Source organism: Engystomops pustulosus, chromosome 4, assembly GCF_040894005.1.
Source record: "Engystomops pustulosus chromosome 4, aEngPut4.maternal, whole genome shotgun sequence".
NCBI classification, from domain to species: domain Eukaryota; kingdom Metazoa; phylum Chordata; class Amphibia; order Anura; family Leptodactylidae; genus Engystomops; species Engystomops pustulosus.
In genome coordinates, this window is record NC_092414.1 from 171,476,817 (window position 1) to 171,502,566 (window position 25,750).

General features: G+C 40.0%; 1 protein-coding gene across 2 annotated transcripts in view; it reads right to left on the reverse strand.

Annotated features, from left to right (window-relative positions):
* The window catches only part of RGMA (repulsive guidance molecule BMP co-receptor a), a 31,141-nt gene extending 5,867 nt beyond the window's left edge, over positions 1 to 25,274 (reverse strand). Inside the window, exons 1-2 of one of the 2 annotated variants that reach the window (XM_072148563.1) lie at positions 25,116 to 25,274; positions 10,210 to 10,325 (exon numbers count right to left, since the gene is read on the reverse strand). In XM_072148563.1, the coding sequence (XP_072004664.1) occupies positions 10,210 to 10,325; positions 25,116 to 25,129 (130 nt within the window). In that variant the 5' untranslated portion in view covers positions 25,130 to 25,274. Of the gene's footprint in view, positions 1 to 10,209; positions 10,326 to 24,617; positions 24,671 to 25,115 lie in introns of those variants that run through there. The other variant, XM_072148562.1, reaches the window with a different exon arrangement.
* Between the last annotated feature and the right edge of the window lie 476 nt (positions 25,275 to 25,750).

Below are 25,750 nucleotides of genomic sequence, written 5' to 3' on the forward strand. Positions count from 1 at the left end.
AAGTGCTTCACTAATCCTGACACCAGTCCCCACACCCACACAGCAACCACAATTTATTTGATGTTTATGAGATACAGATGTTTATGAGATACATACTTGTGAAAAGGACGAGGAGGGGGGAAAAAAGAGCCGGTGCTCTTGGGATTTCTGCAATATATAACTGGATGAAAAGCCTGGAAGACATTTCAAAACTAACCAGCTCTGGTCGACCTGAAATTCACTCCAATTTTCTGCAGGACCTTCCTCCCCATGACCAAGCCTAACCACAGAAGAAATATTAACTAAAAATTCCTACAAGTATATGACTTACAGTCCCAGTTTGTATGCTAAATCTGAATTGTGCGAACAAGTTTCTATTGGAAAAGGTTAGAAAGATTGCTCCACGCGTCCATCTTGAACTGGATAACCATAACCATGGATCCCTATCCCTAAGGCTGCCTACACACAATGAAGGAATGGCGATGTATTCTACAGCTATCGCACGTTCTCATTTGCTTCTATGGGCTCCTGGATTTCACAGTCCCGTGCACGTGTCAAACATCTCTTGTTTTTGTGTCCTGGTCGTTCATTTTCTACAGTCATCGGCTCACCCGCAATGGCACACAAAATACAAACAAGGGTGTACAGTCCTGTGTCCAGTATAATTGCCGATGTTGTGTGCAAGTAGCCATAAAATAAAGAAAATTAAGATGTTTTCTATAGGCATTTGCAGGAATTTGATAACTTCTAAACTAGGCTTCTGCCAAATTATGGAGTTTGCCATAATGGCAGTACACATGTCCCATTTGGTGGATGTTTTAAACACTCTGAGAAGTGTAGAGAGTCTGCACCTGATGTACATTCAAATCCAAAAGGAAATCTGTAGTGAATCGACATGAGGATCCACTGCAGATTTTACTCTACGACTCTACAACTCTGGTTTCTACAGAGAATGGAGAGATCTACTGTGAATATGAAGCAGATATTAAAAGCTTAGCTCACGTCAATGTCAGGCTGCAATATTGCACACCGCATCCGCAGTACCTTCAAAACCAATGGATGAAGATATTGGCACAAATATATGAAAACTGGTGCAATCTGCCTTTGTGCAGTTTGCCTCACTCGTGTGCTGGTTGCGTCCGATAATCCAATAGTGGCGCATGCTCTTAGTAAATCTAGACTGTTTTCAGGATGTGCACACAGTTGCACCTTTTTTTTTTTTTATAGTGCACTTTGCTTCATGCAGTTGAAACACAATTGCGACGAATTGCATCAATAAATGTGGCGCAAACTCTGACTAAGCACTACGACGTCTTGCGCTGTTCAACCGCAACACAAAAGTGCCATAAGCTCTTCATATATACACGCCCAAGCTCCAAAGACACTTTTTCGGGTGCAAACAAAACTAAATCTGGGCCAATGTTTTCTGCTGCGGATTTTACACATCCAATACTGTGTAGGTAATGTAGGAGTGCTTAGGGGAAATAAGGAGACATAGACAACCTTCATTAGGTAATTGCTGCAAAACCATATACTGTAAATTCAGAATCTCCACTTGGCCTACTAAAAACTTAAGCAAAAAATGCTTTGTGTACAGTGTATTAACTTGTGCTTGGGCTGAGCTATGAAATACAACCCTGGGGCGCTGCAGGACAGCTGTGTTCCCAGGTGAGGCTGTTAGAGTCTCATTTCCTCCCACCTCCCTTCCCAAACATCCACAGTATTCAAGAGCACATATTGGCTGCAGGCATTAAAAGCCTACGTCTGAACACTGCAGTGACGTGTCTACGTGTCTTGCAGCTAGTGAATGAATAGCTATGTTCTTGCCAAAAAAATAAACCACACAAACAACCAAATAAGTGATAGGATATTCAGTCAACCAAGCTTGTTGAGGCGTGGAGGCAGTGTGCTATGATGAACTACAACTCTTAGCAGTGCTGGGCAGGGATTTATCAGCGACACCGGTAGTTTGGGTCAATAGACCATCGGTCGGCCAGGGACATTAAGCTGTAATACACTCATGTGAACCTTGCCATATACACACAGTTTGTACTGCATGATATACAGTCAGTCCCTGGCATCTCTCCACCTCACCCAGCAAGCAAACACTGGGAAGTCATACAGTCAACAGTGTATAGAAATTCAGTAATAAATCAAGGTTGAACTCAGTAGCTGTAGAAGCGGCGTCAGCCATCTACAACAACCCCGTGCCAGCGTCTCCCCAACTCCTGCCTTTGCCATTAATAATGAAATGATTTCATAAATAAAATTTCTTATAATCATTAATATCCCACTAAACTTTACTCCATAAAGCTTATTCATAAATCTAATTCTTAATTATGCACATTAAAAAAGTAAAAAAATAGAATCGGAGAATCGGAATAGTGTCGGAGGAAGCACAAGAGTGGGAATCGTGCATTGCTGTTGGGCCATCTTTTATTGTTTATTTGTGAATAAAGTAAGAAAAAGTTACCGGTAATCATTTTAACAATTACAAAGGATCTCTGGATGCTCTGAAAGGGAGGTCTCTGAAAGAAAGTCTTCAATATATCAATATCTTGTAAACAATTACAGTTTAGGTAAAAACTATATTAAAAAAAGAACCTAAAATACTAAAACTTCTAGATTTATTGTAAAAACTTGCTATAGTACTATCACTCTTCTATATGTGTATTTCTTTATCATTTTCTTTACAAAATTCATATGATGAATTACCCAAATACCCTGAATGACCTTGACTTCATCACAAAGTAGTAAGTTATTGGATTTCCATCAATATTATTATAACTTTGACTAGTTTAGCTTTCAGTGTTGTGTCTCGATTAGACATATTAAAAAAAAGAGGGAGGTGTGCACATTGCCTTGCCTAAAATTAGGTGATGTATACCTTAGAATAAACCAACACAAAGAGCAGGACTCAAACCTAGCGAGCCACCATATACCAGAGGCCGAGTTCAGCAGGAGACATTCGCTCAATGGCACGGTTGTTTAAAACCTGGAGAGATCACAAAACCTTTCTGTGTGACTCATGCCTGGCAGGGGTTGTTGGTATTGTTGGCATCCATACCCTTAGAACTTTATTTACTTGGTTTTGACACAGAGGGGGGAAAAAAAAGAAGACGACAAAGTGCCAACATATCTTGGCTTATAACTGCCAGATCTTTCAACAGAGCAACCAGAAGATTGAAAAATTAGCTGATCGAAATGAAGACTAAAAAGACTTATTCAAAGCTTCTCCTATTCACTTTAACAAGCAAGAGGGACTGAAGGAAGAACAGCCATGTTTAATGGCCTCATAAACTGGGTTCCCCTTTAAAAAAAACCAATTGAGTATAACATTGTTTTTCATCGGTGACCTTCTCAAATATCCTAGGCTGCATTCATATCAATGTATAAGAGGGCCTGCTAAATATGGACGCCCAGCAGTCTATGCCGGTTTTGGTAATTGGGTTTGATACACGCCTTTGCCCTCAGAAAACTAGCGTAGAATGCTTTATAAATTTCCCCCATTGAGTCAAAAAAGACATAGTCAAAGGGGGAGATTTATCATAAGTCTCTTAGAGCAGAACTGTTCTAGTTACCCCTGTCAACCAATCAGAGCTCAGCTTTCATATTCCCGCAGATCTTTATAAAATTAAAGCTGAGCTCACCTTATGGCAATACAATTTAAAAAGGTGAATTAGCTCCACAGCCCCTTCTCCAAAATTGGTCAACCTTGCATATTTATTTCGGTAAGAGAAAAGAAACATTGAATAAAAATGAAATAAAAACAGTAAAGAATATGACTTTGTTTGTAAAGAAATTTTTTTAAAAACTGGCAATTTCCACATAAAATACAGCTTTTTTTTACTTGCAGAATTCTACTGCTATGGTTTCTGTTCACCCTGGAGCAAATAAACGCATAATCTGATTTTTTTGTAAATATGTGTTTTACTCCATGCCAGCTAGCTTCCAGCACTGCCACGGCCAGGATCACTCCAGGGCTATAATAGAAGATACAAGGACTCTTTAATAATTTAGCAACCTGATCAAGTGAGACCGAGCAGCTATAAAATAACAAACATACAACTTTATTATGCGATGCTTGTTGGCTTGGAGCAGCAGGTTATAATATCCAAAAAGTCCAGCCAAGATCTTTCATCTGACGAATCCAATAAAGGAATAAGCAACTTTAATTGCATTAGTCACATGTACAACAACACATTTAGATTCTAGTCTAGTCTAAATTATGCGGTGTATGCAGTACTATTGGGTAACCCGCAGCTAATGAATAAATTGACAACTAGGCCGTGTCCCGGTGATATCAGCATTGATTGGACTGCAGAAGGGCACACCCTCTTGTCAATACGTACAGGACAAACTCCAGGAAATATGGGGAATACAAATATTTACCAAAACAGATTAATCAGGAAATGCAATATATTTTTATTACTTGTAATTCCACGTCCACAATTTTTATTTTGGCATAATATTGAGCGCCATCCTATGTGCCAAGTCGCCATGGTGCTCCTGCCTATGTAATTAGAACTAAATGAAGACTAAAGCCTTAGTTAGTGGAAGTTCTGTGAACAAAGCATTACCTCCCCCACTCCAAAAAGTGCTTAGCTGATCTGCAGCCTCAATGATCACCATCCTAATGAAAGGATTTGCAATTCAATGCCCTAACAATCACTTTTCTACACAATTGTTTATTGGTAATCCAGAATTTGGCTGTGAATACAAGGAATGACCCTATGGACATTGAACTATTTCTTTTTTTATATCTTTGCTAGTGTGAAGCAATATATGAATCTTATCATAGGAAGTACTACATTACTCCAAGTATAATAAAGTTACAGATCTCTAGACAGGCATGAGTTGGGAGAACTTGTTTGCGAGCCGAGGGGTCCTTCCAGTGACCTCCTTTGAACTGCTAATCAAGCAATCTTGCGGAATAATGGTCTGATTATTATTGTCTTGTTTGCATAACAAAGCCGCCCAATAAACCGTATTTGACTGTACTCAGAGGGGTGTGAAAGATCAGCTGAGAATAGAGCCTGTGGAATGTGGCAGCTTCACTAAAGCTCCAACTCAAGAAGAAAGACAATGCAATTTGCCATCAAGAAAAGCCCAACAGGCCAATAAATTACCCCATGTGCAAAGGGATTAGATCAGGTTTCAGTTACACAGAAGGGGGATGGGTGGGGAAGAGGAAAAAAAAGCTGTGCACTCTTAAAGATACAGAGCCTCTTTTATTCACAGCCTTCACAACAGGAAACCTTTGGAGACCTGTAGGTTGAAGCTCAATTAATACATGGCAAATAACATTGGGAGCAGGGCTTGTTCTATGCCCCTATTCATGGATTTGGGGATTAAACATCTGGATGATCACATCCATGTTCAAAAACAGTAAAGGGCCAAGGAAAATAGTTAATTTTTCTCATAAAAATTTTAATGATTGGAATTGTTGGAAATCACATAATCTTGTGATTTACAGCAAATCTAGAATTGATATATGAACTTTAAAAGTAAAGTAAAACTTTAAAAACTCAATATATATATAGCCCCCTGTGCTGCCTCTACCAATCCTATTATTTTACTATTATTAATTATTAATATATAGCACAGAAGTCTACAGAAATCATCAATCTAAATACCAAAATGCCAAAGGGAACATTGGGCGAACATAAAAACTTCATGTAGACCAAGATCCATCCTAGACCCTGAAGGTTATAAAATCTGTACTGTTTAACCAAATCCAACTACACAGATCCTAACCTCTTCAGGAATTGCAAAAGGGTGGTCTCTCTAATGCACAGGTCAGCAACCATCAGATGTTGTGAAACTACAACTCCTACAGATAACCTATGAAGGGGTACAGAAGAACTTAAAAATTACCATCACAGCTTCGAAAAAGGATATTATAAAGTTGAAAATTGGCACCAGCTCCCCTACCCTCCTCCCCACTATAATGTACTGGTCTCCTAATAGTGGGAAAAGAAAGCTTATATAATGCTCCTCGGCATGGATGAAGCTGGTCTTATGGGGATAGTTTTTGGGAGGTATACCGTTAATAATAAACATAGGGAGAAGTCTTATTTTGGATGCTCCCAAAATATCTCAAGAAATAGATGAACGACTGAGAAGTAACCACATGGAATGGATCCGGTTGACATCACTGTAAATACGCTTTGTGTGACAGTAGCTGAAAAATATCTCTCTTGCAAAACAGCGCTCTATCCAAGTAACCGGAGCCCGAGCTTCTGCAAGCCTAACAGCTCTATTGTGAGCAGGATCATCTTACCCATATCCTGTCCCAGAATCTTTTGCAAGGGAAACATAAAATCAAAACAGCAACTAAGCATTATCATCATCATCATGTACAAGGGGGTCATCATCACCAATTGCTGTGCCGTACACAGCTGGGGCGTAACACACGTACACTAGAGGCCGTTACTGTATTACAAGGCTAAAACAGCAGCAAAAGTGGAATCTGAAGAGTTATAAGAGAGAAACCGGCCTTTTAACAGCTCGTTCTTCTCACCTTGTAAATCATCATGCAGGCCTTGAGTAAGGCTTGTACAAATCCAGCATGACACACTTATCTAGAGATAAGAGACATACTTCCCAAAGCTGTCACCATATTCCGCACAGCCAAAAGATAATTGGACTTCACACACAGCTCGCTGGTTTCTACTCCACGATTATGAGGAATCTACTACATGGACTCAATGTAACCACATGGAATAATAACTAGCAATAGTATTTCACCTTTGTACCCATGATATAACTGCAATAGAGTTTTCAGACATACAAACCTGCAGTTATGGCTATAAAGTACAACAGGACAGTGGTAAGTAGCTACTTAAAGGGGCTGTGCCAAATTTATGACTTATCACCCATCCCTAGTATGATTGATGGATGTCCCAACTAATGAAACCTTCACCGATTATAAGAGGGATATGTACCCCTTATATATAAAGTGTGAATGGCAATTAGAATTAGAAATAACTGAACGCCATATTTGGTTACTCCATTTGGATTGCGGACCACAGTTAACAACGGACCAGTGTCCCCTCACGCACCAGTGACAGTAGAAAAGCCTGACAAGCCATATACTAGGGAAGGAATTAAGACCTGCTCTTAGGACTTTTGCATCTCAGCAGTCGGCTCAAACACAGGGCCACGGAAACCTAAGCCGTGTGTGCAAACCCACTGAGATGCATTTGTCCATGTGCTATCCATTGAATCAGTGGGTGGCACATAGATACAAATATTGTTTCCGTGTATTAAGTTTCTAGAAAAGTTCTGCTTTTGATAAATCTCCCCCTCTGTGTCTATGTGAGAGTAAAAACCAGTTTAGGTGCAGAACTGGAATCATAGACTGTAGTGCAACTAAGGAAAACATACATACGGCCTGTATGGATTTAATCTGGTTTCCTTAGATTCCTTTTCGCATGAAACACGTGTCTGACATAAGGAAATTGGAGACCCATATGGAAGAGTCTTGAAAAACCAATAAGATTTTTTCTGAAGCGAGAGTTAGTTAGTTTCCTGTAAAAAGTTCTTCATCTCAATATGTGCGAGTGACATCCAACTAAATCATCCTGCAAAAGGTGGGACAAAGAGCTTCTGATCAGGATGAATAGCCTGAAGGGATGGGGGAGGGGGTCCCAACTCTGAAGAGACTTCATCAGGATACAGTGATTAGAAGTAATGTGTCATGTAATAATAAAAGTATAAAAGGATAATACCTGCACATTACAGAAACTCCTATACATTTAATACAACCTTAATGAAGCATGAGCTCACACATACATTGTATGATGTCACTAGTCCCTACCCCCAGCGGCGGTCAGGGTGTAATGAAGCACACCATCTGTGCAGCTAAGGGCAACAGCGCACTTACAATTCACTGAAATAATTGCCTGTTAATAGGACCAATTATTTGACCAGGTGTATACACAACCCCATGTGTTCACACAGGAAAGCGAATGGAGTTTGGGTTCAGCGTGGCGTGTACACAGGTGCTGGGACTCAAGGGGCCTCCACCAATTATCCCTCTCACTAAATGCGGCCGATTGTTGAAAGAAGGGGCTGCAGCCTGCTGACCACAATAAATTCCTCACCCCCTCCCCACCCAAGCTGTTGGCATTAACATGCAGTCTGGGGTGAATATCATGCTGGTCTATTGCTACAGAACTGTCATGATGGGAGTTGTAGTTGTGGGGTTGTCATAAGACCTATAAATAAATCCATTCATAGGGAACGGACTAATGCAGAGGCAGGCTGTGACCTCCAAAGCAATACCTGCATTAGTAATACTGACAGATAACCCAGACCTGATTGATCTGTCCTTGCTATGTAAATTTACTTAACACCCTAATCTCCAGTTCTGAAACCTGGCCTAACAGTGATTTAAAAACAGATTGCTGAGAGCTGGAAGGTCACATTATACCTTTCTATGGCACATCCCCCACCCCAGGATTATAGTAATGGAATAAACAAGCAGTAATGGAAATTTCGATGTGTAAACATAGTCCACAAAGCTTCAGGTGTTAACATTTTATTGCCCTGCTATAACCACGTCCAAAAAATCAAGTTGTTCTTTTAACTTTATTGCACGAGGAGCAGATAAGGATCTGACAGAGTGGGATTTATGGGTAATGTCTAAAATTTCACGGCAAGCTGCACTCAAATCGCTTAACGCTGTCTGTTCCCAAGAGCTTGCAATCTGTGTACATAACGCCAGTGCACTGAAACAAACAGTCAAATGCGATCAAGAATCTATTTACAAAATAAGACAAAAAACTAACAAAAGTACAAAAAGCAGAAAGTGAGCAGCTTGGAGACACATGGCAGGCAAAGAAAATATTTTCACATCTGCGCTTCATCTGTGGACACAAGAGACACTGCTATAGCAGGAGGAGGGGGTAGTTAACCCTTAGCCCCCTACCCCCCAAAATATTTAACATGAACATCCCTACAGCACAAAGGAGATTCATCAATCTATCTGACAAATCTTCTGAATAGCAAGATCTTCACCTAGAGCTAATGACGGCGGCCAGGCCTGAGGTGTGCACCTACCTCTACAAAGCACTTCAATCAATTACTGGATCATCCTCATCTACTTGGCTGTCAGGGTCAAAGACTCACAGCAAATCAGTCCAGAGAACATTTCATTATCTATAGATAAAACTTGCGTTTCTTATTTATCCATTTTTCCCATTCCTGGGAAAGCTGGATCATTTGACATTTGCGTTGCGTTTCCAAACGCAATACACGGACTCCTCCTGTGATCACCTTTTGAAGTAAGATTGTGTTTGCATCATGTTTACGAAACTATTTTACTTCAATAGGTAATTGGCACATGTGAACGTGTCTCTTAAACCGTCATCACACGGCTTTCTTAGAATCCTGAATGAAAACTGTTACATCTGCCTGCAGTACAACAAGACTGATGTCTTGATCCAAGCAACCTACTTTTCCAAAAACAAACTGTATTTTTGTTTTTTATCATCCTTCCAAATCATATCTAATTACAGACATAATGCCAGACTATAAATTAAATAATGCACAATAAATTGTCTAATTTCCCATAGCAACAAAAAGTAGTAACATCTCAATGAGAAGCCAAACTTTTCTTAAAGGGCCAGAATACAACTTCAGTATACACAATGCAGAGAAGACAGGTAAGAAGAAACCCTTGATGGATACTTTATACACAGACAATTCCAAATCAGACAATTATTTAAGGATTTCACTTCCAGGTGAATAAAAACCTTAAGTCTGCAGAAACTCGAGCCTTTGCAAGGAACAAAACCCCCAGTGTGGAGTCTGCCCTCCCCCCCCCAACAAAAACAAGGTTGGCAGGAATTTGCAGGCAAGGATCAACCCAGCAAAACACTAAGATTCATTGGAAACAGATGCCTATCCCGATTCTTATTCTATAGGTCCTGAGGATCTACCTTGAAAAGTAATAAACAGCAAGACACCACAAATAAGTCAAGCAGTTTCCTAATCGCAGCAATGGAGGTCCAAAACTGTGATACAAAGCAAATGCATGAGAATGTACAGTGTATATGTATAGATTATATATTACAACTTACAAACAAGTTATAACTTTTTATAATGCACATGATTATACGGGACTGCACACATGTGGTTCCTATCCAGGGGCCCCTCTCAGGGAGAGGACATCCTTCTATTAAGACTTTTCACAAAACATAAGACAGCCAGGGATTTCCTTACCTGTGTGGAATGTGCACAAGAAGACGGTGAGGATTTTGAAGAGTCCCAGGGCTTTGGGTCCTGCCCCTCTCCCCATACCCATCCATCCAGCTCGGGCTTTAACCACCACCCTCGCCCTGGACGAACAGTCAAAAAAAAGAGAAAAAGAGAGAATATATCACACTCCAGCAGACATCAGTTTGTGCAAAGCGCTAGAGCCAGCAGCACTGCAATGAGGGATTACACACACTCTCCCCCCCTCCTGCACATTTCCCTCCCTCTCCCCTCCACAACAGAACCGCCATCAATCATGACTATTTCCAACCAATGGCTGCACAGCTCCCCCTTCCTTCCCGGCCCACCCCCAGCCCTACTCCAGTTACACCGGCCCAGCAAGGAGGAGGCACCAGCAGAGATTCCTCCTCACACATCCAGCAACTGAGAAAACACTCCAGCTCCATTATACGTGAAGCCCTGGAGGCGAGGCTATGGGCAGCCCATCCACACCACATGTCACTCTCATACAACAAAGTGGTGGAACAATTAGCACCAATTTGGTTTGCAGCATTTGGCCTACATTCCTCATATACATAGTGTAGGAATTTACATAGGACTGCAGGAAAACCCAGTGCACTCTACAAACACAATGCAGAGTGCAATGAAGTTTAATATTAGGCAGAACCAAGACCAGAGACTTTGTTCACATGACTTGAAGATTGCAACTTTGTAGCTAATAATGGCAGAATGTAGCATGTTATTGCAACAAAATGTTCAACATTAATGCACATGACGGATTTTTATATATAAGAAATATAACGGATGACATAAAATGTACAGTGATGTCTATGGGAGTTTTAATTAATACGTAGAACATCCGATTTTTACTACTAAAGAGGTAATAAATTTAGGTTTGAATGGCAGTGTGAACTTAGACTTACAGAGCAATTCTGGCAACAACACGTATTTCTGCCATCAAAATAAGGTATGATAAACGAGGGGCACTTACTCAGAGATCCAGGCACTGTGACTGTGGTTATGTTCTTATATTTGTTATCCATTACCTCCTTCCTTCTAAAATCAGATTACAACATTTTGCTAATGAGCCTAAAGGGCTTCTGGGGGTGTTATCAGAGCCCCTTCCGTGCTTTAGCTTCACAGACTTAACAGGAGCACTTTACTCCTCCCACTGTGTGCTGAAATTTCCTTTGATGCAGTGAGATTACATTAGGCAGTGAGAGAGGGAAGTGCTAAGAAAGCAGGAGGAAACAGTGTAAAAGCATGTGAAGTTGCAGCACAGAAGGGCTCTGGTTACACCCACCAGAGTTCTTCAGGCTGATAAGCATTCAAGAAGTTGATTCAAGTTCCCCTGGTTTATCATGCCGGAGTTTGATGATAGATTTTCTTTAAGATAAGCCCCCATCAGTATCAATAAAGATAATGGGGCAGATTTATCAAGTGTCTGAAAGTCAGAATATTTCTAGTTGCCCATGGCAACCAATCACAGCTCAGCTTTCATTCTACCAGTGCTCAGGAATATTTAAAGGGGAGCTGTGATTGGTTGCCATGAACAACTGGAAATATTCTGACTTTCAGACAGCTTGATAAATCTGCCCCAATGTGATTGTGTCACAACCTATGGGGGTCATTTATCAAACTTTTTTTTTGCAACTGTTTAGCGTAATTGCAACTTTTTGCAAAGTTTATCATTTAAGTCCAGATGTGGACGTCTGAAAATCTTTGCAATCGCAGTGAAAAATCGCAAATGTTTGTGCAGGTAACCTCCAGTCCAGATCAGGCAAAGGCAAGGAATTGCTTAAACATTTGAGACTTTTGTGCAACCTTTAAGACTAAAGTCTCAAAAATCCAAAAGACTCACATGTCCCATTTATCAACTACGAAGATAAATCAGGCAAGCTGAAAACATCTACCACAAGGGTCATGGATTGTAAACCAGTCACACTTACATAGTGGTAAGTTCCCCGTCTGGCAGAATCTGCTCTTCTTTTAGCAACTTATGCCCTTGTCTTTAAGAAAAAAATTGTGCAAATGAGCCTGTGGGGCTCCAGACTCCATTAACAGGCTAATTTGCATAATGCTAACCTTTTTAGCCTTTTTATGTTAAAACCAGAGCTTTAAAAACCTCAAAGAAGGGCAGATCCTGCCAGAGGGGGCACACACCAGTATAGCACCAGCGTGCTTGGTTTACAATCCTTCATCCTGGTGGCAGATGTCCATTAAGATAAATGTCTCGTATGGTGCTAGCACCCGATTGTATGTATTTCAGTGGAACTGTATAGTTAATACAGCTCCGGCACAGCTATTCGGTTAGCAGTGGGGACATCCATGCATTATATTTCTATATAATACAGGGATTCCCGTCCACTACACTGTGTGCAGCCCATGGGATCATGCCACCACACAGCACGTTTACACGGGCTGCACACGTGGCAAAAGCATGCAATACTGTAACCAATGACCTACAACAGTGATGAGCTACACAAACACACATCAATAAGTAACTTCCACTGATGTTAAATGCACAGAACAGTAATACACACTAAACAACAAACTCAGCTCTGCTACATCTGGACTACTTAATTAAGATCGCCAAGTCTTCTTGATTTGTTTGCTTTACCTCATGTTGTTTTATGATATATTTCTTCCCCTTTTGCCTTTTGTAATGTGTTTTTGTTCTAAACTGAAGCCAAGTGATGTCATATGTCTGCTTTCCCCATTACTACATTCTCCACACATCCAATATCCATTATTAGAACATAAGATAAAAAATATGATACATGCAACGTAACAAGTATAAGGCCTTATGCAGGGTCGGCTCCAAGTTTCAGTAGGCCCATGGGCGACAGAGCCTCAGTGGGCCCCTTTGCAGTGAACTCATGTGACGGCATTAAAAATTCATAAACTAACACAGTCTCCTGTTCCCTAAACTATTCCCTAGTTTATCATCCCAAACAGCCCTCGCACCCCTTATGAATTCATTAGATGAAATTATAGAATCAGTTCCCAATTTATTTTAATTTATTGATATAAGACTAGAAGATCCCTGACCAGAAATGCCTGTACATTGTATATGATTGATTTTTCAATCCTGAACAAAATGCTGTACCACTTAAAGCGAACCGGTCACTGTGAATGTAATTTTTAGCTGGTGACAGGTTCCAATAGCCTGTGCTGTTCTGATTTAAAAAATACTGCCACTACTTTCTAAAACCTTATTATTCATTATTTATTTCACATTACCTGGCTCCCTGCCAGCAGCATATGGAGAGTCCCGGGGAAGGGGATAACAACTACAGCAGCCTGTTTGCCTGTGTCTCAGTCTCCTCACAACCTGTCACCAGCTAAAAATTAAATTCAAGATAGTGATGAGAGAATCTTCTGTCAGTCAGATTTACCACCTATTAGGGTGGCTGACGAGAGAATAATATGTTAGGTATCCTTTAAAGGAAACCTACCACTGCTCGCATGATAAAATCATGCGAGCGGACCACCTGGTAGGCTATTTAATACTAATGCCGGCACATACTTTAGTTAGGCACGGCGATCGTTAGTTTAGCTAAAAAAAGAATGTTTTACTTACATAAGTATATAGCCCTCCGGTGCTGCCCTACGCCATCTTCCGAAGGAGGACAGCTACAATGAAGGAGGCGGGAATAATTAAAGATCGGAAGCCATCTCCCTTCCAAAGATGACGTCGGGGTAGCACTGGAGGGCTATATACTTATGTAAGCAAAATGGTTTTTTTTAGCTAAACTAACGATCGCCGTGCCTAACTAACTAAAGTATGTGCCGGCATTAGTATTAAATAGCCTACCAGGTGGTCTGCTCGCATGATTTTATCATGCGAGCAGTGGTAGGTTTCCTTTAAAGGATACCTAACATATTATTCTCTTGTCAGCCACCCTAATAGGTGGTAAATCTGACTGACAGAAGATTCTCTCATCACTATCTTGAATTTAATTTTTAGCTGGTGATGGTAGGTTTCCTTTAACAACTCCCCATCAATGGGGAACAGTAATGATATTTCTGAAAAGCTGGTCGCCTGGTAGACTCCCTTTAAGGCAGCCAAAGGGACAGATAAGTGACTAGGCCAGACTAATCTATTTCCAATCTGTGTGATTCAATGGTGACAAAATCTTAGGGTTGTAAATTACAGGCCTGAAGCCTGAGGCTGAACGACTGTGGGAATCTGATGGCAACATATCTCTTCCTATGTATGACATAGTCTTGTAGCCAAAAATATATTGATGTCTCCACATATACACAATATTCTTTATGGAGTGCAGCTTTAGGCTTTGGGCCTGTAACTGTGTTAGGTCTATGAGGTGATTTGGGAGTTCTCCACCATAATACATACAACCCATCCTCATAATATCCTGCACATACACAAGGACATATTTGCTTTTCGAATCTGTCAAATATAAAGAACACGCTGTGCAAGTTTTAGAGGTGAGATGTTTCAGCTTGTGGCCTGGACTGACAAATGACTTCAAGTTATAGATTTCCTATTAACTCTTTGCATACTACGGGGCAAGCCACATACCACAGGGCACAATACGTAGATAGAAATAGAATAGGGAATAAGTGAGACCATTTTCAGGAGTGGCCACATTTATTTCTCATCTTTCAGCTGCAGCCACATGACAATCAATTTTTATAACAAACTGTATAATAGATGTAGCGTCGTCCTATTGATATTAGGCACACAGTGGTATAGAACATTTTTACCTTCATACCAATGAAAGGTTGGGTTCACATATTTTACTGCCTCCATTGTGAGGGTACGTCAGGAGAATTCCAGGCGTAGCCTTACAATGGAGGTCTAGGACATAGCCCACTGTATCCACATACTGTATAGTGAGATATATCATCCTCTTCTTGTCCCCCTTGACATAGGGAAGAGTAAACATCGGCAGTAGCCAGTGATTTCCCAGTGATGTCTCTGTCCTTATAACATCAATGGAGTCCTCCCTGAACATGCACTCAGTGGAGGCAGGGATGGAAGCAATATTGTTGCATCTGGCCTCCATAGACTATTATGGCCTCTGCTGAGGCAGAGGATTTCCTTTATTGTGTCTCATACGCCATATGGATAGACTGTCTTCATGAGACAATCCCTTTTAATAACACATACTCTACTAGGAAAATGTGTAGCATTTTCCATAGCTTAGTAGATTACTTAGAGGTCCCAATAATATCTAAAGATCTGTGCAGGTGCTGAATTTTCTGTGTTTGTGGTTCCTCAAACCCAAAAGTTTGAAGGACTAAACAATTCTGTTACTGGGTCCACAGTTATCATTCTTTGGAATCAGTTGTAGAGTAGTTCATGGTTAGTTAGCAGCAAAGAACATGAGAAATTTGTTTCATTTTACGCAATCGGAAGATTATTATTCTTGGAAGTACACAATGAAGATGGTGAGATCTGAGGTGGTTAACCAGCCTCCCTGTACGTTATCAATTTCCATTAACACAATGTTTTCTATTCTGTTTTCTATTACTTTTAGAGTGTCCATACATGGGTACACGGGGAACACTTAGGGAAGCCTTTGGATCATTTTTACATTCCTTTATAATCATAAGATTTCTAATTCCAACAGTCTTCCTACAGGGCCCCCTGGAAACGTAAAGGTTAAAATTAAAAGGTGTCAAATCAAGGTAAGATGAATAATTTTTACCAGGCTTTTAGCATAAACATTTATACTTATGTTATACAGAGAGCTGATAAAAGCAAGTCCATGGTGAGGAAAGATAAGCACCATGTCATCCTATTCCATTAACAAGTACGTGAGTGATTAATCAGGCCCAGGAGCTTTCACTCGGCCGCAGTCGGAATGTGTCTTAGGACCAAATTCATGCACAATATTTGGGATGACTGTTGGATAAGGAATATGGGTAATAACAAGAACTGACGAGAACTGACGAGAAATCCAAAGTTTTTACAAATTACATTTATTTGGCCATGTAGAGTCCTATAGTTATGAAGGGTGCAAAATCACCAGTTTGACCTAAGCCAAGATGTCTTAAAAGCCTCTCTGCAAGACAAGAAGAAACTTGTATTAAATATAAAAGATGGAAGTTAGGGAACCCTTTTGAGACCTAAGAACTTTAACTATAGCTATACACATTATCTAAAAGAACCCAATATTTAAAGTGGAACCAGCCAACCATCTAATGTGTATGGTGGTGTCCTTACTCCCACAGCAGATGTTAGGGTGAGAAAAGATTCACATGTTTGAGTTCACTATGCCTGATCTGTTGGTCTCAAGCTGAGATTTGCCACCCAACTCCCCAAAAGAACAAGGTGATGGATGTGTATGGTGGGGTTAGGACAAATAGACAAATGTCAAAGAGCCTTTGGCTGTCAGCTATCTAACACTTACAGTAGTTTCAACTCTTAATAAAAGTATCCACTAGAGTTGGACTTTGTTGGAGATTGTCAAACTAGGTAAAAACATGCGGTGTCATTTATAGTCATACCTAAAACTGATCACGATGACATGACACATCAATAAAGACCATGGAAGACATTCTGTGAAAGTGTAGATATAACTCAGCCTCTACTTTATGGGGAAAAAACTTTTGAGAAAACATGACCTTCAAGATATTTAACTAAGAAGCCTTTTCCTTTTACATATTGATGTCTTCAACCCCATTTTAACATGTCTGAAATCCCACACATATGAAGAGGACCATAAAGTATTCAGTATATTATATCATCAGTGGAACGGTTCCCGTCTCATATTCTTCATGGCTTTATAACTTCCCCCACTGAGAGGAAGGTGTAGGCAAGTCCTGTTCTGTGTAAAACTAAACAAATCTCCAACAAGACAAATTAGTGTGTATGCATGTACCCCTCTAGTGCCTACGCTCAACCTCTTGTAAAAACATAAAGCGGAAAATAAGTGAGATGAGCCACCTGGAAGTTTGACAGGATCTATCTTCTCATAAAACCAAGGTGAGGTTTACGAGGCTTGTAAAAATGCATTGAATTCTAGGTGCATTAGCGGGAGGGGAAAAAAATTATCTCTATTTCTAGAGAAAAAGGAAGGAGTTGCAGAGAAAGGCTCCAAATGACTTTTGATTGCCTGCTTTTACAAGGCTCCATTTAGCTGCCGATTTACAAATTACAAATTGTAAGACTTAAGCGCTTGAGATTAGAGATCCCACATACTAATAAATATAATTTCTGCGGTTTATGTTACGGCTTTCTTTTCTGCAATCCAATACTATACCAGAGCCTCAACTCACAAGAACTTGTGATAAAAGGGATATAAGAAATAGGTCAAATAACATTTATATTTAGGGAGAATTATAGGATGTGGAAGATTTATATAAAGACTTAGCCACAACAAGAAGTTTAATTTTACCTTGTAAACAGGAACGACTTAATCAACAATGAAATTGTGGGAAATAATGTTATAATTCTGCTAGGACCACCCATAATGAAATAGGACATAACAAGGTTCTGACCACTGGGGATTCAGGGGATTAAATCCCCCTGAATTTTGGCCACAATATGAAATCCACAGACCACATAAAATTTCTGCAGCAAAAAAGGGGAAGGGAGATTAAGGAGTATGATGTTCTGATTATAGTGGGGTCACCCTTACTAAAAAGTATGGGCAATGCAATTATTTAAACAATTATAATAACAATATTAAAATTGATATGTATCACTACACTCTGCCACATAATACCAATATAATATCACCATTTTATTAGCTTCCCTCACAAGGGTCAAGTATGGATGAAGTGGACTGCAGCTTGACATAGAGCACTCTAGTGCTCTGGAGTGTGAGATCTCTTTACTGAACTCAGCACACACCCCCCCCCCCCCCTTATAAACTGATATAGCGGAAGGTAGGGGAATCTAATGTGTTCAGTGAAGAAATCTCACACACCAGTGCACCAGAGTTCTCCATGTCCAGCTGCATTTATAAATGCATTTTCACAGTTCTGCTGCTACTAACAACATAAATACAGATATGGTTACACAGATCTCTGGGACTGCTACCTACCACTGCCTGCCCCTTGTATGGTCAAAACATCTTATAAATTATCCATACGTGTATGGGAGCTTTCATAATCTTACCCAAGAGATAATGTAGGATCATGTATGTAAAATCATACCTAACCTTTCATGACGTATACCAGAAATCGAAAGTCGATTTGTGTATATAAAAACAATTACTGTTTGTGGACATTATGTGAGCTTATTGTCCTCATCAATTAGTAATTTTCTCTCTGTTGTCTCTAGGGGACGTTTATCTGGATGTCAGTTTTCTGGGGTACAACATATGAAATAATCCAATACTGAAATTGCCAGTAATTGCGATTATTGCCCCCTTTATGCCATCTCCACACAAGGTGAACTTGGAGCCTGGGGAGACCGGTGTACAGTAAAATCCCCCTCTGTCTCTAAATTTGCAGTCCACTGCAAGCTACTGGGAGGAGACTTTGCTCCTGTGACCTGCTCCTCCCCTCTTCATAAAGCTTCTATGTAATCTGATCTCTCAGCGAGCTTCTGTCCATCTTACTAGCAAGGCAGAATTCAAGGGAATTTTCAAAGTGAAAAGCAGATTTGGAAAATTGGGAAAATAATAAGAGCCAATGTATGGTTCTTGCTTCTTATTTTCATCTTGTTCTTTAGGCAAAGTCTGTTAAATTATGCTATCTGATCCTTATTTTAGTAACTGCTTCTTTTACGACATAAATGGATAAAGCACAAATAAGCAGTTGTCTTCGAGCCGCTAGCTTGATCTTTGAAACCACAACTCAAAGTACAATTAATAAGCCGGAGCAATTATATACTCTGTATGTATAAAATAATCACAGTCTACACTGGATTTAATTGCCCCATAAAAGCGGAGCAGGCAGAGTGTGTCACATTTTGTATGACACCTGGCACTTCAGTTTCCTAGGCAAATTTGTTCTCTTCTTTGCTGAGCATTCCAGAAATGGGCTCATATAGTTTTATGGACCCGAGTTTGTGTGATCTAGTTACAAGTCAGTGATACTAAAGATAAGGTGGACTTTCAACCTGGATGACATCACAGTCAGATACTACTACAAGCAGGGCAGATATCACAACTTCACAATGCTGGGAAATTGCTCTTGACTTATGTTCTATGAGTAAGTGATAAGAATGAATGGACATGGACATAACATGAGAATGTCTTAAAAAGGTGGATATTTTCTATGAAATGGGTCATCGTGAATTACTTTCCACCACTCTCAGTTCCAATGTGACTGGACTTTACTTCCTGTTGGCACTCAACATAAAGGAAATGCCTAACCATTGGCATTCGTGGTGCCTTAAGCAGTGATTGGTTGTGTAGGATTTTACTGGTGTGTTATCATCATGACTAGGATTTAGAGACTGGCAACAGATCTGGTGGAGGGTTAGTGAGGTGTCCCCTTTGATTATTTTGCTGTATTTTATTTGATTTTTGACAATTTTTGACCAAAAACCTGCTTAAAGATCCATGTTAAAGCCTAGCTTGTTTGCCAAGATGAACTAAGATCACCATATGGTTGATGGTGACTCAGATTGTTCACAAAAAACACTAGAGGTCCATTTAAAACCTCACCACCTAAACCTACCAATTCCTGGCTCATCTTAGAACAACTTAAAGATCCACATTACAGAAACTGTACTCCTAGCGTTTCTACCAAGAGAACCTTAGGGTTAAAGGTGATTCAGTTTGATCATAAGAACTTACAGAGGTCCACCTAAAGCCTCAACACCTTAAACCTACCAATTCCTGGCTCTATTTATAATCACATAAAAATCCAAATTACAGCCACAACAACTGTACCCCTTGTGTATTTGCTAAGGTTAACATATGGCTGATGGTAGTTCAGTTTGATCATAAGGTTCACCTGCAGGTTCCATTTTACAGTCATGTAGTTGTAATATCGGTAACCCTAAACCTACCTCCAAATCTTTCATTTATATCTATAGCTTGTATAGCGCCATCATATTGCAGAGCCTAGTACTCATATTGACAATTACTTTGTGTCCATGAAGTTAATCTATTCACAAAGAATAATCTGAATAACCAAAAACATATTTTTGAACTTAGAACAGAGAGTTTCAATTCTCACGAGAGAAAAGCAATGCTATAATTTCACAGGTTCTTCAGGTTACTAAACATATTCCTTCTTCCAGACACTGCACCCCTGTGATATTTCCATGATCACAGAATATTGTATAAATATGCGGTACCTTGATTCACACTGCAGGGTTTGGCAGGAGGCGGTGGTCAGCCCTGCCAGAACTGTGGAGATCACACCCTTATATGTGCATGAAACATATCTCCAACACTATCAACATGCGAGGGATGGAAGGAGGACAACAGCCGCTGCAACTGGCTGACGCCGAATATGGATGTTACGCTAGATGGAGCCGTTGTTGTGCTGAAATCACAAGATGCTTAATATAAGCTCAGATAGCAGAGAACTAATGTGTCCTTAGCACCACATTCAACCCATTAAAGCTGGAATCAAGCATCTCTTACTCTTATCTTTTACTATGGATTCTCTTTCTTCCTCTGTGAATATACAGATTTAAAGATTTGGATTTATATAGCGCCATCATTTTACACAGCACTTTACAAATCATGGGGGACATATACAAATATAATATTACATTACAGATTACAAACATAGTCATATGGAACAATAGGAGTGATCACTGATCACAAGAGCTTACAGTATTTAATGAAATGATTCCCCCCAAACAATAATTTGGACATGTAAGGTCCCAAATATCCTAGCTCTGCATTCTTGCTTCTAAGAAAGAGTTAGAATCCATAGAAAACTGATCTAGATTAATGGATTCAATAATTCATATTTTAATATTTGCTTTTACATAAATGATGCAAGCCCCCAATTGTTGCTGGGAGGGTAACTGGAACAGATGCCACTAGAAGGCTTTATGTCCCAAATGCAAATTATTTGTCGCATTTGTATGCAAGTATAGGATTTTTGGGTCAATGTCAATCTCTTAACAATTCCGGAATTTGTAGGTAAATGGTTATCTCATCTCCGCTCCCACATTTAACCCAGGCTCTTGCTCTGGGTATTGGTAAGCCCTACAGATCATGGTGGTGTGAAATCCTTGTTTTTCTCCAATAAAGATAAGGCATTAAGCCAATGTAAAAATGCAGCCAGAAGCAATTCCTGACAGCTGTAATGTCATTATCGTTTACTATTGAATTTGTGATCTTGGTTTTTTTTTATTGTAATTGTGAGAAAACTGCAAAACAGACATAACAGCCGCGGCAAGTATTGTCAGCAGCTTTCTCAGACAGCTCTCCAAATTAGTTTAAGGCAAAACCTGGTCAATAGCTGTTAACCACAAGTCTACATTGGTGGGAAAGGGTAAGTCTGGCGGGGAAACATCATTTCATACTGCCAGTTCCCTGGATACAGCCTGGATGATATTGTGGAGGGTGGGGGAATAGTTATCCATAATTCCTTTAAGGGGGTGTAAAATTCTGAACTCCTATATCAGCTAAATGTGCTTTATAGAACCCATATATGGGAGCTGTTTAATAATACAACAGCATTAACCATGAGATGCCTTCCTGACATCTATGATGTCATCAGCTGTGATGGCGGTGCAAGTGTGATCCCTACCTTTTCCATTACAGAAGAGAAGGATCACACCATTTGCTCTTTGATATACAGTTCCTCTGACAACTCCCCGTCCAATTTTGTAAGCCTTAACCGATGGCAAGTAGATGTTGTCTATTTAAGGTCATATCTACACCCATTGAGCAGTGACCCTACAATGTGACCACAGTTGACCTATTCACAGTGATAACTATATGTAAAGGTCAAATGTTATTATCCAGCTTTCTGTTCCCTGCTCATGACATTGCCATGTATACAGTGATTAGATCCAATTATGGCAAACAGCAAATGTTCACTCACTAACATTCCTTATTTTTAACATTGAAGCAAATGATCCAAGTTTTTAGCAAAAATACTAAATATTGAATCCAAGTCGTATCGCACAAAGGCACATTTGGGACATTTTAGGAGCTGCACATCTGCAAATGATTGAATTGATCTCTCCTCTTACAACTGGAAGGGTAAACATCCATTTTACTAGAATGTTAATCTTTGAAGTGCATCTGACACCTGGACACTGTGTAGGCTGTCACTTTGTGGGTCAATCAATATTGATGCAAATACCATCAGTCATATAAGAAGCAATGACATTGCTGCAGGCTGTCAATGGCACCTTGTGTATTGATCATCCACGTCCTAAAGAGTATTGGTTTTAGGGCGGTTTTATTATGTTTCGTGCTGAGTGCATTTTAATAACCCTAATGCTACCGTATGTGCTCCTTACATGAAGCTCTTTATCTACACTGACATTGACTATATATATTGTTTAAATGATGCAGACCTATGGAATACCAACATATGTACAGTATACTATATACATGTATCACATTAATTATTACCAGTAGGTGGCGCTATTAACCCAACCCTTTTTCTTAATCACTAAACTTGGATATTGTAGCATCATCCATACAGTGTACATACTTCTGCTGAATTGTTGATGCTGAACAGCCAGTATATTCCCAGGCGGCATATTAATTAATGCAGAATCTAATTAATCAAATGACACCACCTGCTGCTGCGGAAAATAAAAAAGGGACTAAAAAAATGTGAAAAATCCCTCTAATATTCTTCAATCTTTATACATCTAATTAAATTAGGGCAGCAAAAACACAAACATTTCATTACACTGTAGTCTCCGTTTTTTTTTTTAGAATTGAGGATATGGCCAAATAACAATGGATAATATGGAAAAACGAGAATAGAATCGTCTTCCCATGGTGCAGTAATTAGATTAGACACGTAGAGTATAAAATATGAAGATAAATGGAGGTGGCGGTCGTATATCTGGCCAACACTGCTTTATCTTTATAGAGATACATATATGTGTATCTGCTATTAGTCTGACAGATTAACGATAAATCTGCTTAATATTAAAAAATCAATCATCATTTTATATTGGCTCACCCTAAATCACAATCAATTGGTGTAATAGATATGGCATCAAATAGCTCCCACCATGCTGTGAGACCAATCTGCTATTACACAGACACGATACTGCTCGCTCCTGTCACCCAGCCTGCTGTCACCTTACTATACTGGGGAGAGCCATACTCACACATATATATACACGTACAAAGTCGCCTACAACAGATAGCATCTGCATGACACAGTGTCCATCAAAGTCCAAGGAAAGGATTATAATTTAAGGGCACTAGGCAGAACCGTAGTTCATATTACTAAATCTGTACAGAAATACCTGCACAATGTCTAGTATAGAGGCAGATACATAAAAGGGTTACAGTGGACATAGAGATACTTGTGTCAAAGCAGATGTAATGCTGAATTGGGCAAAAAGTCCCCTTATAGAGCAATGGCTTCAAAAATATTACTTTGCTAAGATTTATCCATTGTCCCAGGGGAAAGTTGTTCATATTGTAGTACAATCTATTTCCATGAGGAATGTGTCAGATCCTTATCAGGCTGGTGTGAGGGGGTCTATATCCGCCTCTGGCTGTAGGATATACATAAATGGATATATAGAATCAAGGAGGGCTATAAAACACATAGATCGGATACAGTATGTGATAAACCAGATGATTAATGTCAAATTCCAGAAAATCTGTTACAGTAGTTTCCCCCAGCTCAGCGCCAGTTTCTTGTTACTTTGTATTCAATGCTTATTTAGTTATTATATATCTTTGACAAATAATGTCTGTTTACATAAGAGCAAGTACAACAAGTGCTGATACATCCGTGTCACAAGACACATCAGTGCTCAGGGCTGGATGGAAAGGTTTATGGAAGATACAAATGAGATAGATAGATAGATAGATAGATAGATAGATAGAAGACTCAGAGATAGCAGATACTGCAGTATTAGATAATAGATATACCATTAGCTATGGATTCATAGATGGATGAAGTAGTAAACCATAGATAGATAGATTCAAAATAGGTACTAGATAGAATTAATAGATAGATAGATAGATAGATAGATACTAGAATGAAAAGAAAGAAAGAAAGAAATGCTAGATAGATAGAATATTTGGACATAGTGAATAACATTGGAATCAGATAAAAGTAAAATAGATCAGAAATATAGGATTCATAGATACTGTATAAGATAATCGAAAGACAGATAGATACTGTAGTAGATAATAGAAAGATATATAGACATATATAGATTATAGATAGATGATTGGAGAATATATATATATATATATATATATATATATATATATATATATATATATATATATATATTATAGTCTCCATTAACCATGAAATAAGCCAGAGAATCTACATCTACATGGTGACTACCCTGTACTTACAGGCAGGTACATGACACCCAGGGTTGGTACCAGTACATCTCCAGGCACTACACCATACACAGCAAGGCATTAGTAGTTACAGGTTCATGGGCTATGCAGGGCACATGACTGGTATGTGATGACATCTGTAATACATGGAGGTGAACTTTATCTACCTGGATGACCCCATCACAGAGCAGGACGGGCAGATGCCAACTCACTCACACCACAGACTTATTCTGTCCCAAATTACCCCAGGTTCTCATAGATAAAGCGACAAATAAGCGATTGGTCTAGATTGGGCAATGTGAGTAACTGATCAGATTGCCCGATACATGTCGTCATTACAGTCCGTCTGGTGCCCCTGTCCTGATCACTGGGGTAGTCTATGTCCATCCATGCCTTGGCACGGTGGGCTACACATGGCTACTGCCGGAGTTCTCGGATAAGTTGCTGTGCTGTGACATTGAGAAGCAATACAAGAGTCTGAGCTGAATGAAAGCCGCATGCGTTTCTCACCTTGTCGGCTTCATGAGCCTGCCCAAGCCGTGGGGTCACCCTCCCATAGGATAGATCCAGCGCTCATATGGGGGGCACCGCGCGTATCCCCCACATGCTGCAACAGCCCCGACACAGACAGTCTGCCCGACTCACAGCAGCCGCTACTGCCCGCCCCCGGAGCCCCTCCTCCTGGCAGGGCACTGCCCCTACACACAGGCTGCATGCAGGGGGCTGCAGAGCCAGGAGCCCAGCATCTATCTGCAGCAGGGGGGCTACCATATACACTAACACAGCAGGGCTGAGCATGTCATCTGCAACAACAGGGTGCACTACTATATACACTAACACAGCAGAGCTGAGCATGTCATCTGCAGCAGGGTGCACTGCTATATACACTAACACAGCAGAGCTGAGCATGTCATCTGCAGCAGGGTGCACTGCTATATACACTAACACAGCAGAGCTGAGCATGTCATCTGCAGCAGGGTGCACTGCTATATACACTAACACAGCAGAGCTGAGCATGTCATCTGCAGCAGGGTGCACTACTATATACACTAACACAGCAGGGCTGAGCATGTCATCTGCAGCAGGGTGCACTACTATATACACTAACACAGCAGAGCTGAGCATGTCATCTGCAGCAGGGTGCA